The 16,889-nt window shown below is 52.9% G+C and overlaps 2 protein-coding genes across 6 annotated transcripts in view; both read left to right on the top strand.

The window, feature by feature from the left end:
* The first annotated feature begins 7,561 nt into the window (after positions 1–7,561).
* KLK9 (kallikrein-related peptidase 9) lies at positions 7,562–13,490 on the top strand. Its single transcript, XM_005875882.2, has 5 exons — positions 7,562–7,605; positions 7,786–7,942; positions 10,061–10,326; positions 12,187–12,323; positions 12,644–13,490. The coding sequence occupies exons 1-5, from the start codon at positions 7,563–7,565 to the stop codon at positions 12,794–12,796; spliced, it is 756 nt and encodes a 251-aa protein (XP_005875944.1). The 5' UTR covers position 7,562; the 3' UTR covers positions 12,797–13,490.
* A 495-nt stretch (positions 13,491–13,985) lies between these two features.
* KLK8 (kallikrein-related peptidase 8) overlaps positions 13,986–16,889 on the top strand; it is a 5,196-nt gene continuing 2,292 nt past the window's right edge. Inside the window, exons 1-4 of one of the 5 annotated variants that reach the window (XM_005875883.2) lie at positions 13,986–14,083; positions 14,488–14,565; positions 15,086–15,245; positions 15,444–15,703. In XM_005875883.2, coding sequence (XP_005875945.1) covers positions 14,496–14,565; positions 15,086–15,245; positions 15,444–15,703 — 490 coding nt within the window. In that variant the 5' untranslated portion in view covers positions 13,986–14,083; positions 14,488–14,495. Of the gene's footprint in view, positions 14,084–14,466; positions 14,566–15,052; positions 15,246–15,443; positions 15,704–16,889 lie in introns of all 5 variants that reach the window. The other 4 variants (XM_014547445.1, XM_014547446.1, XM_014547448.1 and 1 more) reach the window with 4 other exon arrangements.

Raw genomic sequence — 16,889 nt, 5'->3', positions numbered from 1 at the left:
CCACTGTAAAAATAAAAATAAGAAAATTGTGGGTGGCCCTGGCTGGTGTGGCTCGGGTGGTTGAGCGTGGTGCCGTGCACCAAAAGGTCACCAGTTCAATTCCCATCAGGACGCACATGCCGCTGGAGAGCCACCTGGATTCGCCCAAGAATCTGTCACTGATCAGCAACAAAGAACTGTGGCCTCACACCCCTGCCTTGGCCACGGGTCAGGCTGAGCCTGAGGCCCGGTTCCTGGCTGCAAATGATGGAGGGCTATGGTGTGAGCCACGGTGTTCACACTGAGGAGGGCCTCTCAATGACACGGACAGGAGCAGAACAACGCTGACTTCCCTTGCTGTTGGTGGGACTCTCTCTATTGTTGACTCTCTAGGTTGTGGGCTGTGGGCAGTGAAGAAGGAGGCGGAGGGTGGGGCCCGGCCGGCGTGGCTCAGTGAGCTTCAGCTTATAAACCAGGAGGTCACAGGTTTGTTTCCCCGCCAAGGGCACATGCCCAGGTTGCAGGCTCCATCCCTAGTGAGGGGTGCACCCAATTGATGATTCTCTTCTATCATTGATGTTTCTATCTCTCCCTCCCTCCCTCCCTCTCCCTTCCTCTCTGAAATCAATAAAAATATGTTTTAAAAAAACAAAAACCTGAATGGATGCTTGGCCTGAGGTGGGTTTGGCCTAAGGAAAGAGGGGGCTGGGTTTTCACATCAGGGAAGAGAAACTGGGGACCGAGTCTCTAACAGAGGAGGTTTGGGGGCCTGGGTCTGAGAAGCTGAAGGGCCCCAACTCCTGGGTCTGAGGGAGGACGAGGCTGGGGGCCTGGACCCCTGGGTCTGAGGGAGGAGGGGCTGGGGGCCTGGACCCCTGGGTCTGAGGGAGGAGGGGCTGGGGGCCTGGACCCCTGGGTCTGAGGGAGGAGGGGCTGGGGGCCTGGACCCCTGGGCCTGAGGGAGAAGGGGCTGGGGGCTTGGGAACGGTCTGGGTGTCTGGACTCCTGGGTCCTGGAGCTTTGGGGCTGGACCCCGGGAGAACCTGGTGTTTCCTCACTTTAGTGAAATACAACAAGGGCCTGAGCTGCTCCAGGGTCACCATCCTGAGCCCCAGGGAGTGTGAGGCCTTCTACCCAGGCGTCCTCACCAACAACATGCTGTGCGCGGGACTGGACCAGGGCCAGGACCCCTGCCAGGTAGGGCCTGCCCGGGGAGGGCCTCTGACCGGCGGGAGTGGGCAGAGGGAGGTGATGGGGGAGCAGAGGGTCCACCCTTGTCCTTGTCCCCAAACCCCCCAGCCACCCAGCCACACAGCATCCCCACGCCCAACCCTCTCCCACCCCTACCTCGGCTTCATGCCTGTCAACAGAACTTGGTCCAAACCTATATGCAAATTTCATGAGTTTATTGGAGTCAAAATTTTGAGGACTTGCCTGGAAGCGAGATCTCCAGGGATTGAGGGGAAAAAAGAACAACACAAAAAACCTGTCTGCCTTTGTAATGATAATATCTAGTTTCCAATAAGCTTATCTAAATAATCTATTAACCAGTTAACTGCCACGCGTCCAACACGGAAACCATCCCCACACATCAAGATATTTTGAATTTAATTTTTTTAAAAATCGATTTGCAATGAATAGTATAAAAATAAATATATTACTCACAATACGGGTGTCCTTGAATATTTTCCGTTGAAAATTCTCATGGAAAAAAAAAAGATTTTAAAGCATCTACAGACGCTTGTGCCGTACAAAGGGTTAAAATACAAATTCTGAGTAATAAATCTTACCTAAGCCGATCAGTTTAACTCCAGTCACCTGTGGTTTACCGAATCTGTAAATTTTACTGTATGCCTGTCTCCATTAAAATAACTCTCTTAAGCCCGCCCGGCATGGCTCAGTGGTTGAGCATCGACCTATGAACCAGGAGGTCACGGTTCAAATTCCCCGTCAGGGCATGTGCCCGGGGTTTCAGGCTTGATCCTCAATGCAAGGCGTGCAGGAGGCAGTTGATCAATGATTCGCTCTCATCATTGATGTTTCCCTCCCTTCTGCTCTGAAATCAATAAAAATATTTTTCCAAAAAATGTCAGTAAGTTTGCTAAGACATCATAAAATACGTTTGCCAGCCGAGGGAATGCCAATGACTCATTTTTACTTTTTCTCCCTTCTAGCTCTACTGAAGCCCTTGCTGGACATTCTCTAGGACCAGTTTAAGGGATGTGGGACTTTGGAAATGGAGGCATGTAATTTCACACAAGTAAATATCACTCCTTATCTTGAGCCAGTCTTAGCAGGCTCTGAAGATGTCGCAAGTACCACAGTCCCACTAGCAATGGACGAATCCCACCCGTGTAGTCCTCTGATAACATCATGATCTGCAAACAGCTCCTGGTGACAATGTGTGTGACTCTGTGTCCTGGGGAGAAAAGCACAGGGTAGTCCCCCATCCTACCCCCTCACACACCCCAGAGCTGAGGGGAGCATCACAGGGCCCACCCACCTCGGAAGTTCCTTGAAGCACCACTATACCACTTCCTCCTTCCCTCCTCCCACTGCGTCCCATGTCTGGGCCCACCCAACACCAGTTGGTCCTGTACAGCAGGAGCCGGGCTGGCTCTGAGTCACCTGGTACCAGCTGGCCTTCCTGGGGCCACTGGAACCCAAGAGACGTCACCCTGTCTCCGCCCCAGCCTCTAAGGCCAGAGGAACACTCCTCACCGCTGTGTTACATCCCCACAAAGAAGCCCGCTGAAATGTAGGGGAAATGGTTCCATTTGCTTGTGAAATCCAACGGCATCCCTTCACCCACCAAGAGCTGCAGTCGCAAGCTCACCAGGTCTCCATTCTCAGCCCTCACCCAACGCCCATAACCCAAGGCCAGCTCCATCCTCCAGACCCCACTCCCGAAATGGCTTTGGGATTTTGCTTGGAAAACGTGGGAAGAAGGGTTCATTTCCTCTCTCGGGAACTGTCTCCGTGTAAATATTCCTGTGCCAGGAGTGGGACTGGGGAGGTGTGGGGGGATGATACTGAGTCCAGGCAAAGCTAGCAAATGTTCTTGCACCTCCACTTAGCCTGGTGTTTGGAGTGGACACATCAACTGACCCTATGAGCAACAGAAATTTTCCATCCAGCACAGGCTGTTCCATTCAAACACCAATTTGTTGAGCATTTATTGGATGGCAGGCCGGGTGCTGGGCTGGGAACATAGCGGTGACCACACGGTCGCTGCCCCCACAGATGACTGGTGCACAGTCCCTGGCACGGACTCCTCCCTGCTCCCATCAGCACACCCAGGAAACCATAATGAAGCATCAGCTGAGTTTGTTATGGGAGGATCGGAAGCAAAGTGGGCGGGACTTGAACCCTTGATTCATGTTCAAAGGCCATTCACCCGTTTCTTTAGTCATGTCTCCAGAGTTTATGGAACCCTGTCCTACATCAGTTCCCAGGGGTGACTGGGCCCTACCCTCACGGAGCTGCTACGCAGGTCAAGGCGACAGGCAGATCTTACATTCTGGGCATGCAGGTCTTCACGCCAAGGTGCCCTCCTCCGAGAGGCCCTCCAGGATTGCCCTGGCTAAAGGCGTTCCCCCCAAGTCACCAATCTATTGCTTTGTTTATTTTTAATTTATTTTTTTGGAGCACTTGTCATAGCAGAAACTATCTCATTTATTTGTTTACTCCCAAATGATCTGTCCCCTTCCCCCTCCCACCCAGTCCATGAGGGCAGGGAGTCTCATTTATTCACTTGTGTTTTTCTAAGCACCTAGTCAGTACCTGGTACACAGAAGCCACTCAATACATTTCTTTAAAATATTTTTTATTGATTTTAGAGAGGAAAGGAGAGAGAGAGAGAGAGAGAGAGAGAGAGAGAGAGAGAGAGAAACATCAAGGATGAGAGAGAAACATTTATCGGCTGCCTCCTGCACACCCTGCACTAGGTATCAAGCCTGCAACCTGGGCATGTGACCTGACCAGAATTGAACCGTGATCTCTTGGTTCATAGGTTGACACTCAACCACTGAGCGACACCAGCTGGGCAATACACCGTTGAAATTAAAAAAATAATAATAACATAAATCGGTCAATGCTGTCAGAGAAAAAGGTACAGTGTGCCCCGAGGAGGGGCCAAGGTCTCTTCTGTTTTTTAAAAAAATGTATTGTTATTGATTTCAGAGAGGAAGAAAGAAGGAGAGACTGATAGAAACATCAATGATGAGAATCATTAATTGGCTGCCTCCTGCACACCCCCTAATGGGGATCAAGCCTGCAACCTGGGCATGTGCCCTAACCAGGAATCAAACCGTGACCTTCTGGTTCATAGGTCAATGCTCAACTACTGAGCAACATTGGCCAGGCAATGTGTGTGTGTGTGTGTGTGTGTGTGTGTGTGTATATATATATCCTATATAATAAAGAGCTAATATGCAAATGGTCATCACGTTGTCACGCTGTCACACCGCCATGGCTCAAACAACACTGGGGAGAGAGGAATGGGGACCAGCCAGACACAAATGAGCTCGCGAGAGAGGAATGGGGACCGGCTAGGCTGTGGCCTGGGAGAGGGACAAGTCGTCCCCCCCATGCTCCCGTGCGCCAGTGGCTGCGTCTGCACCTGTGGCCTGGGAGAGGGGCAAGCCACACACCCCGTGGTCCCAGGTGCCAGCGCCTGCACCTATGGCCCAGGAGAGGGACAAGCTGCCCGTCCTGAGGTCCCAGGCCCCAGCACCTACGGCTGCGGCCCAGGTGAAGCTACCCGCCCATGGTCTCCTGCAGCTGCGGCCGGCCCGGGCAAAGCTGGCACAGGTCCTGAGTGCCTGCAGCCATCCAGAGGAAGGGAAGCCCAGGTCCTGGGTCAGGGCAAGGCAGAGGTGGTTAGGGGCAATCAGACCAGCAGGGGAGCAGTTAGGGGCTATCAGGCAGGCAGGCAGGTGAGCAGTTAGGAGTCAGCAGTCCCAGATTGTGAGAGGCAGTTGGACATCCCCTGAGGGGTCCTGGATTGCAGATGGTGCAGGCCGGGCTGAGGGACCTTCCCTCCCCCCACCCCCCATGCACGAATTTCATGCACTGGGCCTCTAATATACACACACACACACACACACACACACACACACATGCATGCACACGCACACACACATATGGTTGATTTCAGAGAGGAAGGAACAGGGAGAGAGAGAGAGAAATATCAATGATGAGAATCATTGATCAGCTGCTTCCTGCACGCCCCCTACTGGGCATGGAGCCCACCACCTGGGTGTGTGCCCTGACCAGGAATTGAACCATGACCTCCTGGTTCCTAGGTTGATGCTCAACCACTGAGCCACGCTGGCCAGGTGGCAAGGTCTCTCCTTAAAGGAGTCAGGGATGTCTTCACAGATGAGGAGGCATTGCATGGGTTGCTGTTTTCTTTAATCCTCACTCTAGGATAAGTTTTTATTGACTTTAGAGAGAGAGGAAGGGAGAGAAACATTGACATGAGAGAGAAACATCAATTAGTTGCCTCCTCTAAACGCCCTGACCTGGGATTGAACTCAAAACCCAACCATGTGTCCACACTGGGAATTGAACAGGCAACCTTTTGGTGTATGGGATGAAGCGCCAACCAACCGAGCCACCCAGCTAGGGCTGCATGGGGTTTTAAAGGATAAGGAGGAGTTCACCAGTTCTGGAAGGAAATGTATTTCTATAACTTATTGTGTGACATTGACGGCTCTACCTTAATTCCCATCCCCACTTCCTGTGAAATTGAGATGAAAAAGACTCTTGTGAGAAGTAAATGAGATAGTATACATCAGCGGTTCTCAACCTGTGGGTCGAGACCCCTTTGGCGGTCGAACGACCCTTTCACAGGGGTCGCCTAAGACCATCCTGCATATCAGATATTTACATGACGATTCATAACAGTAGCAACATTACAGTGATGAAGTAGCAACGAAAATAATTTTATGGTTGGGTCACAACATGAGGAACTGTATTTAAAGGGCCAGAAGGTTGAGAACCACTGGTCTACATGCAATGCTTACCTAACGGCCAGGTACAGAGTACACAGTCCATAAAGGCAGCTGTCAAGACGTTCTAAAAGCAGTTAGTATGGCACTAAGTGCATAGTGGGTATTCAGTCCTTGGTCTCCAGACTTGCTTGTCTGGAGAGGGAGTTAAGACAACTGCAGTCCCCGGAGCAGTGCAGGGCTCTGTAGGAGACGGACAGACACAGGTGTGTAATACTCACAATGTGCCAGACATTATCCTCACAAGTGTGAGTCAACCCCCCTACGCCCTCGGCGGAGAGACGTCCCGGGACCTGCTCAAGTTCACACACCTAGTGATTGCCAGCATTAAGATTCAGATCCAGGTTGTTCAGGTCCAGAATTCATGCTCCAAACTGCTACGTCCTTGTGAGGACATGCAAAGGGAGCCCAGACCAGTTTGTCAATCAGGCTCGTGGCACGTGGAAGAGGTGGTGAGTGCTCTGGGGAGGAAAAGAGGGACTCCGCCTGGAGAAATCACAGAAGACTTCCTGTAGGAGGTGGTATTTAGGTTGGGTCTTGAAGGATGAGTAGGAGTTCACTAGGAAAAGAAGGATATTGAGAAAGACATTCACTCATTCAATTAACATATCCAGGAGTCGAGCCTGAACTGGATGATTCTGGGGAAGCAGTGATTAATCAGACCTGGGCTTGGCCCTTCCTGGGCTGCCCATCAGATGATGAAAGAGAGGAAGAGAAGCAACAAGAATGGGGTGATGGGAAGGACAACAGAGGGGAGGACATGGATGAGAAAAAAAAAAAAAGACAAGAGAATGTTCTCCGCACTTAGCCAAGATCTGGGGATAATAAGAGAAAGGGAAAAGTGCTGGTTCCAGGCAGGTGGGCCACCGGGGGCCTCGTGGTGTGAGGATGTGAGGAAGGGAGTAGGTTATGGCAAGTGTGTGTGAATCCCGTTGGGACCGTATTTCTCAAACAGTCAGAGTCAGAGACTCTCCTCTCTCTCTCTCTCTCTCTCTCTCTCTCGCTCTCTCTCTCTCTCTATCTCTATCTTTCTGTGTCTCTATCTCCCTCTCCCTTTGATTTCTTTTTCTTTCCCCACCTCAGCCACATCCCATCTTCTTGCCTCTGAGTCCTGGTTCTTCTCCCACCTCCAGCCTGATTTCTGTGCAGGGCTCCTGTTCATTGGTCATTCAAGACTCCAGAGCCCGCCTTAGGGATCTTCCTCCTCACCCTCATCCTCCTTCAGGCCGCTGGCTGTCCTGCATGTAGATCCGGTACCTGGAGGTCATGGGGAACGAGGGCTCCCCCTCTTTGGAGACACCAGGAGGATTCTATGTCCTAGGCCCCCTTCCCCATGTAGTCAAGCCCTGGCCCAGCGGGCAGTCAGCTCTTTCTAACAGGGGAGCCCCCTGTATGGCTCCCTCTCGAGGCATCCAGGCCAGGCCCCAGGGCTTCCTCCTCCCCCAGTGACATTTCCCAACCCCAATTAATCACAGGGTGGCCCCAGGGAGGAGGAAGGAGATGGCATGGCGAACCATAAAGAAGCAGGGACACCAGGGCCAGATGCCAGGACCCAGGCGCCCAGAGGTCATGCAGCTGGGATTTGTCTGTGCTCTGCTTTCTCTCCTGGCAGGTGAGGCTCCTGCCATCCTCCCTGTCTATCCCGCGGACCCTCTAGGGCCCCAGCAGCCTCTCCACTTTGCCCTTCATGCCCCCAGCCTTCTGCTCCTGCCCTCCAGGCGTCTCTGCCTCTCCCCCCAGCCCTCCCACCTTGCTCTTCACTGACCCCCCTCTGCCTCCCACCTGCCCGCAGGGAACAGCTGGGCAGACACCAGAGCCATTGGGGCTCAGGAATGCCACCCCAACTCGCAGCCCTGGCAGGCAGGCCTCTTCTTCCGCACGCACCTATTCTGCGGGGCGACCCTCATCAGTGACCGCTGGCTGCTCACAGCTGCCCACTGCTACAAGCCGTGAGTGACCGCTCTGGGGAGAAGGCGTCGTGTGAGGAAAGAGTGAGGTGGACAAAGGCTCTGGAAGAGGAGGGAGGGAGCTGTGGGCCAGAAGGGCTGAGCCTCTATTTCTCTTCCCAGAAGTTCAACTCAAAATTACAAATTTGTCAACTTTTCCTAATTCTAGAGTTTTTAATCATCTGGTTCTAAGAGTCTATGATTGGAAATTTACACCCTTAGAATCCTCGACTCTGGCCCAGGGTAATCCAGAACTGCAGACTCCTAAAATCTTGGATCGACGAGATTCTACAGGAGCCTCAGAGAATCCTAGAATCTTAGAAGTCCAGAGCAGCGCTGGCGATGAAATATACCACCAGCCATTTAAATTTAACATTTCTAGTAGACACGTTGCAAAAGAAAAACAAGATTTCATTTTAATAATGGATTTAACTTTAAATATTACTTTGACATGTAATCAATGTTTAAATATCTACAAATGTCATCGTTTATTCTTGTGTGTGTGTGTGTGTGTGTGTGTGTGTAAGCCTTTGAAACCGGACGTGGATTTTACATGTCTGACACATCTCAATCGGAACTAGTTGTACTGGACAGAGCAATATTAAAATCTTAGATTCAGAGTCTTCTGTCTGGATTCATCAAATATAGACACTCATAGTCCTAGAATACTGTGATTTGTAACATTCAGAATCTTGAACCAAGAAAATTCTAGAAGGTTCTCTTCATAAACATCTAGAATTTGTTGGATTTAATATGGCAGAATGCTATGATTCCAGATTCTTAAAATCCCCACACTTTTCAGAGAATTCTAGGGTCTCCAACTATTTGAACCCTAGATTTTCAAATTTCCAGTCATAGCTTCGTAGAATTCTGGAATGATAACAATCTTGTGCGATTGCTTCAAAATATTAGAATTTTAGGCTTGTTATGTCCTAGATTTAATTCTGATAATTTTTAAAACCTAGAATATTTGATCTAGAGAAATCTAGAACAGTACAATTTGGGATTCATGACATTCTAGAACATTAGCCTCATAGAAATCTAGAATTTGTGGGTTCCTAGGATGTTAGAATCCTAGAGCTTTAGATTCTGAGCATTCTAATGGAATCATATAGAATCCACCTGAGGCAGAAATCCTGTTTGCCTATCTCTGGAATGGAGCTGTCCACTCTGTTCTGATGCTCTTCAGGAATGAAGCACAGGTATTGTTTACAGGATGCTGTGCGGGAATGTCCCATCATGCATTGCTCCATGACGGGGCCTGTTGCAGCTCAAGGTCTGCACACCAGGCTAGATTTCAGCTCCAAACACAGAGAAGGAGAAGCAAAGAGGGGTGGAGGTGGAAGGGATGAAGGGGCAAGTATGAGTTTGAGTGGGGAAAGGGCTAGTTGCGGAGGCAACACAGTGACAGAGAGACACAGAGATAGAAATAACCTCACACTCCTCGAACCCAGCGTTCTCCGGGAACAGCCTGGCCCCTCCTGTGAGAGGTCGGAGGTTGTGCAATGGGATGGATATGTAGACCCCCAGAACGTCGCCAGCTGACCAGGCCATGGCCCCAGAGCAGAACAAGTGAAGAGAAGCACAGTGAGAAGGCTCGAGGTTACACCTCAGGGGGAAACGCATTGGAGGGTTAGAGATATGGCAGATCGGAAAAGCCCGAGGCCACCGCTGACTCCCGAGTTGGGGATTTTCCATATCCTATCCACCTCCTGCAAACACACTGGAAGGCACAAACAGCCACTCCTCACAGAAGCCACCAAACCTGCGGGGGCAGGGGTGGGGCTGTTTCTGTGCTGTAGGTGGAGCCCCCATGTGCTTACCTAGTTCCAGGGGACACAGGTCACCAACAAGGCAGCAGGTGGGGCAATGACGAAGGCAGACCCGTTGGCACGGACCTGGGGAAGGGTGTGAGCTTTGGAGGAGAGTTACAAATGCCCAGGCAGACAAAGGGATGGAGTGGGGAGCAGAGGCCCAGAGAGGGTGTGCGCCTGGCTTAAAATCACACAGCACTCTTGGGTCACACATATGATGGGGACCCAGAGAGGATACGTAGTGTGTGGAGAGTCACCTAACACCGTGGTGGACACGGATTTTGACCCCTGAGGTCTGTCCCTGCAGGTATCTGTGGGTCCGCCTCGGGGAGCACCACCTCTGGAAATGGGAGGGCCCAGAGCAGCTGTTGCGGGTCACGGACTTCTTCCCCCACCCTGGGTTCAACCAGGACCTTAGAGCCCAAGACCACAATAACGACATCATGCTGATCCGTCTGCCCAGGAAGGCACGCCTGGGTCCTGCCGTGCAGCCCCTCAACATCAGCCAGACCTGCGTCTCCCCCGGCACCCAGTGCCTCATCTCAGGCTGGGGGGCCGTGTCCAGCCCCATAGGTACAGCCTTGCCCATGACACACTCCCTTACATCTCACGCTGTGGGTCTAACTCCCTCCTCCTTCTCTGTCTCTGCCTTTCATGTCTATCCTCTATCTATTGATCTATCTCTCCACCCATATATTCCAGCAAATCTAAGATGCTATACATTATAAGGTGCATCATTATTGCACCTCATATTATTTATTCTCATATTATTGAGAATGGGGGGGGGTTCCATTGACCCTTGTGAGATACCATTTACTGGAACTCACCTCCTGATTTTGGGGCGTTTAAATGTGAAAAAATATATGTATCTTAGAATCCAAATAAGGCCTTCTATTCTCAGAGTCAGAAATCAAAGACCTATTAGCCAAATTTGGCTTCCCACATCTTCCCACATCAGTGCTGATTTTCCAAGTGTCTTGAAAAATAATGTCTGAATTTGTCGCTGCCAACATCTAAAACCTGGGAGATTCTACCTAACAGTCAGGGTTCTTACTCACATTCATTCCCACAAGAGCTACCAATATTGGAGAGAGTGCAGGTGGCCCCCTGCAGGCCAAACCACAACAGTCTCCGGTTTATCCACCAACCCCCTGGATGCACCTGAGTTTGCATCCACGTCTGTAATTTTTGCACATTATATACATGGACATATGCATATTTATATCCATGTCTATCTCTATATGCGGTAACTCCCTCTATCTCTACCTCGTATCTCTAAATCTTTATCTCTGTCAGTATCAATGACCATCTCCCGATAAATGTCTCCTCCCCTTTAACTCACAGCCTTCTCACCGGATATCTCTGGGCACATTTCTATTACTTCATGGCCTCCTCTGAGAATTTCTTTCCTCTTAAGAGGTTTCTAGCTCCTGGCATGGTCTCTATATTTTCTATGTAAATTATATATGTGCCTCTTCTTGTCTCTTGCCTCTCTGTGTCTTCCCCCCCCCCCCGCCCCCTGCATCTTTCTGTTTCTCTTTCTCCCTTTCTCCTTCTTCATATACAACCATTCCCCTTCTATGCTATGATTCTGTCTCTTTGCCACTGTCTTTGTTTCTATCTTGGAGAATCTTATGCTGTGGTTCCAAGGATCCTCCTTAAGAAATGGAGGGGGAGCCCAGCCGCGTGCTTTAGTGGTTGAGCATTGACCTATGAACCAGGAGGTCACAGTTGGATTCCTGATCAGGGCATACGCCCAGGTTAGGGGCTCAAACCCCAGTAGGGGGCGTCCAGGGTGCAGCCAATCAATGATTCTCTCTCATCATTGATGTTTTTATCTCTCTCTTCCTCTCTGAAATCAATAAGAAAATATATATATACATATATATTAGTGGCCCGGTGCATGAAATTCATGCATGGGGAGGGGGTGTCCCTCAGCTCAGCCTGCACCCTCTCCAATCTGGGACCCCTCGGGGGCTGTCCAACTGCCAGTTTAGGCCCTCTCTCAATCCGGGACCACTGGCTCCTAACCGCTCACCTGCTTGCCTGCCTGATCGCCCCTAACCACTCTGCCTGCCAGCCTGCTTGCCCCCAACTGCCTCCCCCGCTGCCTGATCACCCCTAACAACTCTGCCTGCTGGGCTGCTTGACCCAAACTGCCCCCCCTGCCGGCCTGCTCACCCCCAACTGCCCCTCCCCCCTGCTGGCCTGATCACCCCCAACTACCCTCCCCTGCTGGTCTGATCGCCCCTAACCGCCTCTGCCTCAGCCCTGCCACCATGCCTTTGTCCAGAAGGACATCCGGAAGGTCTCCCGGTCTAATTAGCATATTACCCTTTTATTAGTATAGATTTTTAAAAAAGAAATGGACAGGGAGGATGCTGAATGAGATGAGTAAAGCTGCTGATCCTCTGTGACCTCCTTCCCCAACAGTGGAGTACCCACTCACGCTGCAGTGTGCCAACATCAGCATCCTGGAGCCCAGACTCTGCCGGCGGGCATATCCCGGCCAAATCTCCAAGCGCATGCTCTGTGCCGGCCTGTGGGAGGGGGGCCGCGGCTCCTGTCAGGTGAGATCTACTCTGGGAAGGAGGTGGAGGGTGGGGATCCTGCTAAGACACTGGTGCCAGCACCAGGATTGATAGATCTAAGAAAGGGGGGAGTTGGGGGTCTGAGCTCCAAGTCCTGGGGGAAGAGGGTGCTAGGGGCCCAGAATGCTCGGTCCCAGGGAGGGGTGAAGGCTGTGAGCTTTTCCTCCTGGGTCTGAGGGCGGAGGGTCTGGAGACCTGGATGTCTGGGTGTCAGGGGAGCGGAAACCGGGTGGTCTGTGTGATGTCATACTAGTCGTGAGACGGGCCTAACCGTTTCTCTGCTTTTCTCCCGCGCACAGGGCGACTCTGGGGGCCCCCTGGTTTGCCATGGGACTCTGGCTGGTGTGGTGTCTGGGGGCTCAGAGCCCTGCTCCCGACCTCGGCACCCCGCCGTCTATAGTAGCGTTTGCCACTACGTGCGCTGGATCAGAAAGACGATGGAGGAATACTGAGCCCTCATGCCTTGGATGACGGGGGGCGGGGCACCGGGTAGGGAGGGGTCCAGCCTCCATGGTCTCCACCCGTGCCCTCAGCTGTCCTGGAGAGAAGCCTTCTGGATACTTAGGCTCCGCCCCCTGGGGATGGAGCAGGAAGACACTTGTAGCCTCCTGATTCCAGCTCTAAGATGGCAGCAAGAACTACCACCTTGTGCAACAGCACCACCTGGTGACTCAACCCCAGGCTGGCAATAGCCCCGCCCCTCGGAACTTTGCCCAATGAGAGGTCTCCGCTGGACTCCAGCCCGTGTGGCCCCGCCTCCTCCTTTGTCAGAGTCCCCGCCCCCGTGACGTCAGGGGTGCTATAGCTTTCCCCCATTGGCGAGCAGGAAGGGTCTGGTCCCACCCCTTGCAGCCCTGCTTTGGGCGGGTCCTGGGTTTGAATCCTGCCCTGGACCATCTGGGTGAAGTCGAGGGGAGAGTCTGGGTTTCTTCAGATCCAATGGGTGGTTTTGCAATAAATGCATGGAGCCCTTTCTGCTTTCTGCTTGGGTCGTGGGATGGAGGAAGGGCAACGGACGGGCGGTGGAGCGCTGGTAGGGAACCGTCACCGCGTTAAAATTTCCCCGGAGCCCTTCATCGGTCCTGCCTGAAGTGTGTCCCCATCAGCCCTATTGCAGCAAGCCTCCTGGGTTCTGTCAGGCTGGTCCGGTCGCCCCCAGAGGAAGGGGAAACCAGGTCACGGTGCCTCCCAAACCTGCCTGCCCAGATCCCACCCTCTCAGGGGACAGCGGGCGGGGCCGACCCGCCCTCAGGTGTCCTAACCAAGAAGACTTGCCTTGCTTCTATTGGGGGTTACTGGCAGCAGCCCCCCTTTCCCCTTCCCCCCTTCCTCCCTCAGTCCCAGAGTCCGGGCCCCAAGCCCTCTCATCCCTGTATGTAGGAGTCCAGACATCCTCCCGCTCCTCATTCAGACGCAGGAGGCTGAGTCCTCAGCCCCCTTCTCTTCTCAGACCTAGACAGACGTCTGAGCCCCCCAGTCCTTTCTGTTTCAGACCCAGGAGTCACAGCACTGAGCTCCTCTCCCTGGCCTCTGCACCCCGAGAATCCAGCCCCTCCTCCCTCCAGAATTTCCCTTCAGCCCCTCAGCCCCGCAGCCCCTCCTCACTCCAGCCCAGGCTGCTCTGTCAGCTCAGGGCGGGAGGAGGCGGAGCAGGAGGCGGGGAGTCCCAGTTAAAAGGCTCCAGGTCCCTGGACCAGGCAGAGTGAGCTCCTGGGGCCCCTTCCTCTGGGTCAGAATCAGTAGGTGGCCCCGCCCCCTGGCCTCTCAGAGCCTGGCACCTGGACCCGGGCCCCTCCTCCTTCAGGCCCAGGACTTTAACCAGAGAGCCCCTCCTCCTTCCAGCCCCGGGAATCTGAGCCCCAGCCTCCTCTTCCCCAAGATTCAGGAGGAGTCCGGGATACTAACTCCCTTCTCCCTGGGAACCTAAAAACCCAGACCCGCAGCCCCCTCTCTCCTCAGATTCAGGAATCGGGGGCCCCACCCCCTTCTAAGACCCAGGTTCTGGGTCCCAGCCCCTTCCTCCCACAGGACCCAGAAGAACAGCTCTGGATGCTCTGCTCCCCTGGACCCCCAATCCCACGAACCTACTAGGATTTCAGGCTCCCCCCTCCTCCTCTCTCAGCCCAGGCTCTCCCTCCCCCAGGCCTCAGCATGGGACGCCCACCGCCTGCTGCCATGTGCACCTGGATCTTCCTGCTCTTGCTGCTGGAAGCCTGTGCAGGTGAGGAGGGCCGGCCGGCACCGGGGGTGAGTGTGAGCCTGTGTGCTCGCCGTGGTGGCTGTGTGGGTGCCTGTGGTGGGTGAGGGAGGTGTGAGGTGTGTGATCGCATGTGGGGGTTCTGGGGCTGGCGTTGGTGGGGGCGGGTGGAGGCATGGCTCTGGGGACAGCAGGTAGGAGAGTGTCAGGGGATGGTGTAAATTTGCATGAGCACACCTAGCTTGGGGGCTGCTTGCCGAGGGCAGAAGACACACATGGGAGTGTAGGAGCATGTGGGAGCATGCTTGGGTGTGTGACTCTGTGTGATGACTCACGGAGTTCAGCGAGTATACCTGTGAATGTGTGTGGCGGCATGTGCCAGCCGGGAGCCCCACACATGAGGGTGTGTGAACACAGGAGGGAGGCAGGCAGAGAACCTGGGGTGTGTCCCTTTGAACCCACTGGTTTTCCTGCCCTCCTCCACCCTCATCCCCCCCCTCCGCTGCCCCAGGGGTGGCGATGCAACCTCTCCCTCCTGCTGCAGGGCACTGGAGGGCACAGGAGAACAAGGTGCTGGGGGGCCAGCCGTGCAAGTCCAATTCGCAGCCTTGGCAGACAGCCTTGTTCCAGGGAAACCAGCTGCTATGCGGGGGTGTCCTCATAGATGACAACTGGGTCCTCACGGCAGCCCATTGTAAAAAACCGTGAGTGGGTGCCTGGGGCAGAGGTGGGTTGGGCCTGGTGAAAGAGGGGGCTGGGTTTTACCTTGGGAAAGAGAGAGCTGGGTGCCAGGCCTCTAAGGGAAGAGGTCTGAGAGAAGAGGGAGCAGGGAGCCTGGACGCCTGGTTCGGAGGGGACTGTAATGACGGGGCTGCATCCCAAACTAATCCCCATCATTACAGGAGGTACACGGTCCGCTTGGGAGAGCACAGCCTGCAGAATAAGAGTGGGTCAGGGCAGGAAAGGGCTGTGGCCCAGTCCATCCCACATCCCTGCTTCAGTGGCGACAGTGAGGACCACAACCACGACCTGATGCTCCTTCGACTACGCGAACCAGCATCCACAGGGCCCAGTGTGAAGCCCATCAACCTGACAGATCACTGCCCTCGAGATGGCCAGAAGTGCACCGTCTCAGGCTGGGGCACTATTACCAGCCCCCAAGGTAGTTGGCGTGAAGGAGGAGCTGGTTGTCCCAGTGGACCCCAAGCCGTTGGCAAAACTTTACCTCTGAAAGGAGATAAGGAAGGGACTGTGACTGTGGGGTTGCAATTCACAAGTGGTCCATGTTAGGAACTTTGAAGGCCAGAATATGAATAGGAGCGGTGGGAGAAAGCATGGCAACACATTGTTAAGCAGGGCTCAAAAATATGGATGGATGGATGGATGAATCCCTCTTTTATGGTGGAGAGTAAAGTGCTATGAGATCTTTGTTGTACAGGGTTTTATATCTCATTAATAGACCTGGGATACAAAGGATTTACAGTGGCCCAAGAAAGCAGATTTCTCAGCCCCTTTTCCCTCTTGAACCCAAGAATACTGGCCCAGGCTCTCAGCCTCACTTTCCTCATTTGAGGAAAACGAACGGATAGACTTTGAAGCTCCATAAAGGCTCATGTTATATCTATTTTTTTTCATTGGGCATTCCTGGCGCTCAGGGTGCTCAATATGTATTTGTCGGATGATCATGTGGATGAGTGAAAGAGGGAATAAATGACTCCTTCCTTCCTTCCAAAAGCCATTGTGAAGATTAAACGAGATGCAAGCATATAGCTCCTGGCTGGAGGAGGTGCCCACGTTTCCCCACTCAAACCTATTGCTCAAAGGCGAATAAGAAAGACGAATTCCACTTACAGTCATTAAAACGCAAACGCTTCCTTGTGAGGATCTGACAGGCCCCACATGCTGGACGGGATGAGTCCCTGTCCTTATAGAGTTGCATGCCAGGTGGGGGAAAATAGATAAACATAGAACATGAAACATGAGAGAGTTGTGGGTTATATAATGAAATACCCTGGATGGTAAGAGGATAGGGAGTGATAGAGGTGTGGTGTTTTGGTTAAGATGATCGGAGAAGGCTGCGAGGAGGAGGAGGAGGAGGAGGAGGAGACAATGGGAAGAAGTAGAATTCAGCTGAGATTGAGAACCTGGTGGCCTGGGAAGACTGGAGGGAGTGGGACAGATGTGTCTCAAGAGGGCACCTCCAAATCCTCCAGTCCCCTGACTCTTAATTTGAAAATGACTCAAGGCAAGAAACAAAAGATAGGATCCAATGGTCCGAACCAGGGGCCATGGCTCTGTTGAAGGTGGTGAGAAATGATGAGCCATGAGGAATGTGCCAGAAACTACCC

Source organism: Myotis brandtii, unplaced genomic scaffold (assembly GCF_000412655.1).
Source record: "Myotis brandtii unplaced genomic scaffold, ASM41265v1 scaffold474, whole genome shotgun sequence".
NCBI classification, from domain to species: domain Eukaryota; kingdom Metazoa; phylum Chordata; class Mammalia; order Chiroptera; family Vespertilionidae; genus Myotis; species Myotis brandtii.
This window is presented reverse-complemented; position numbering and strand designations above follow the sequence as displayed.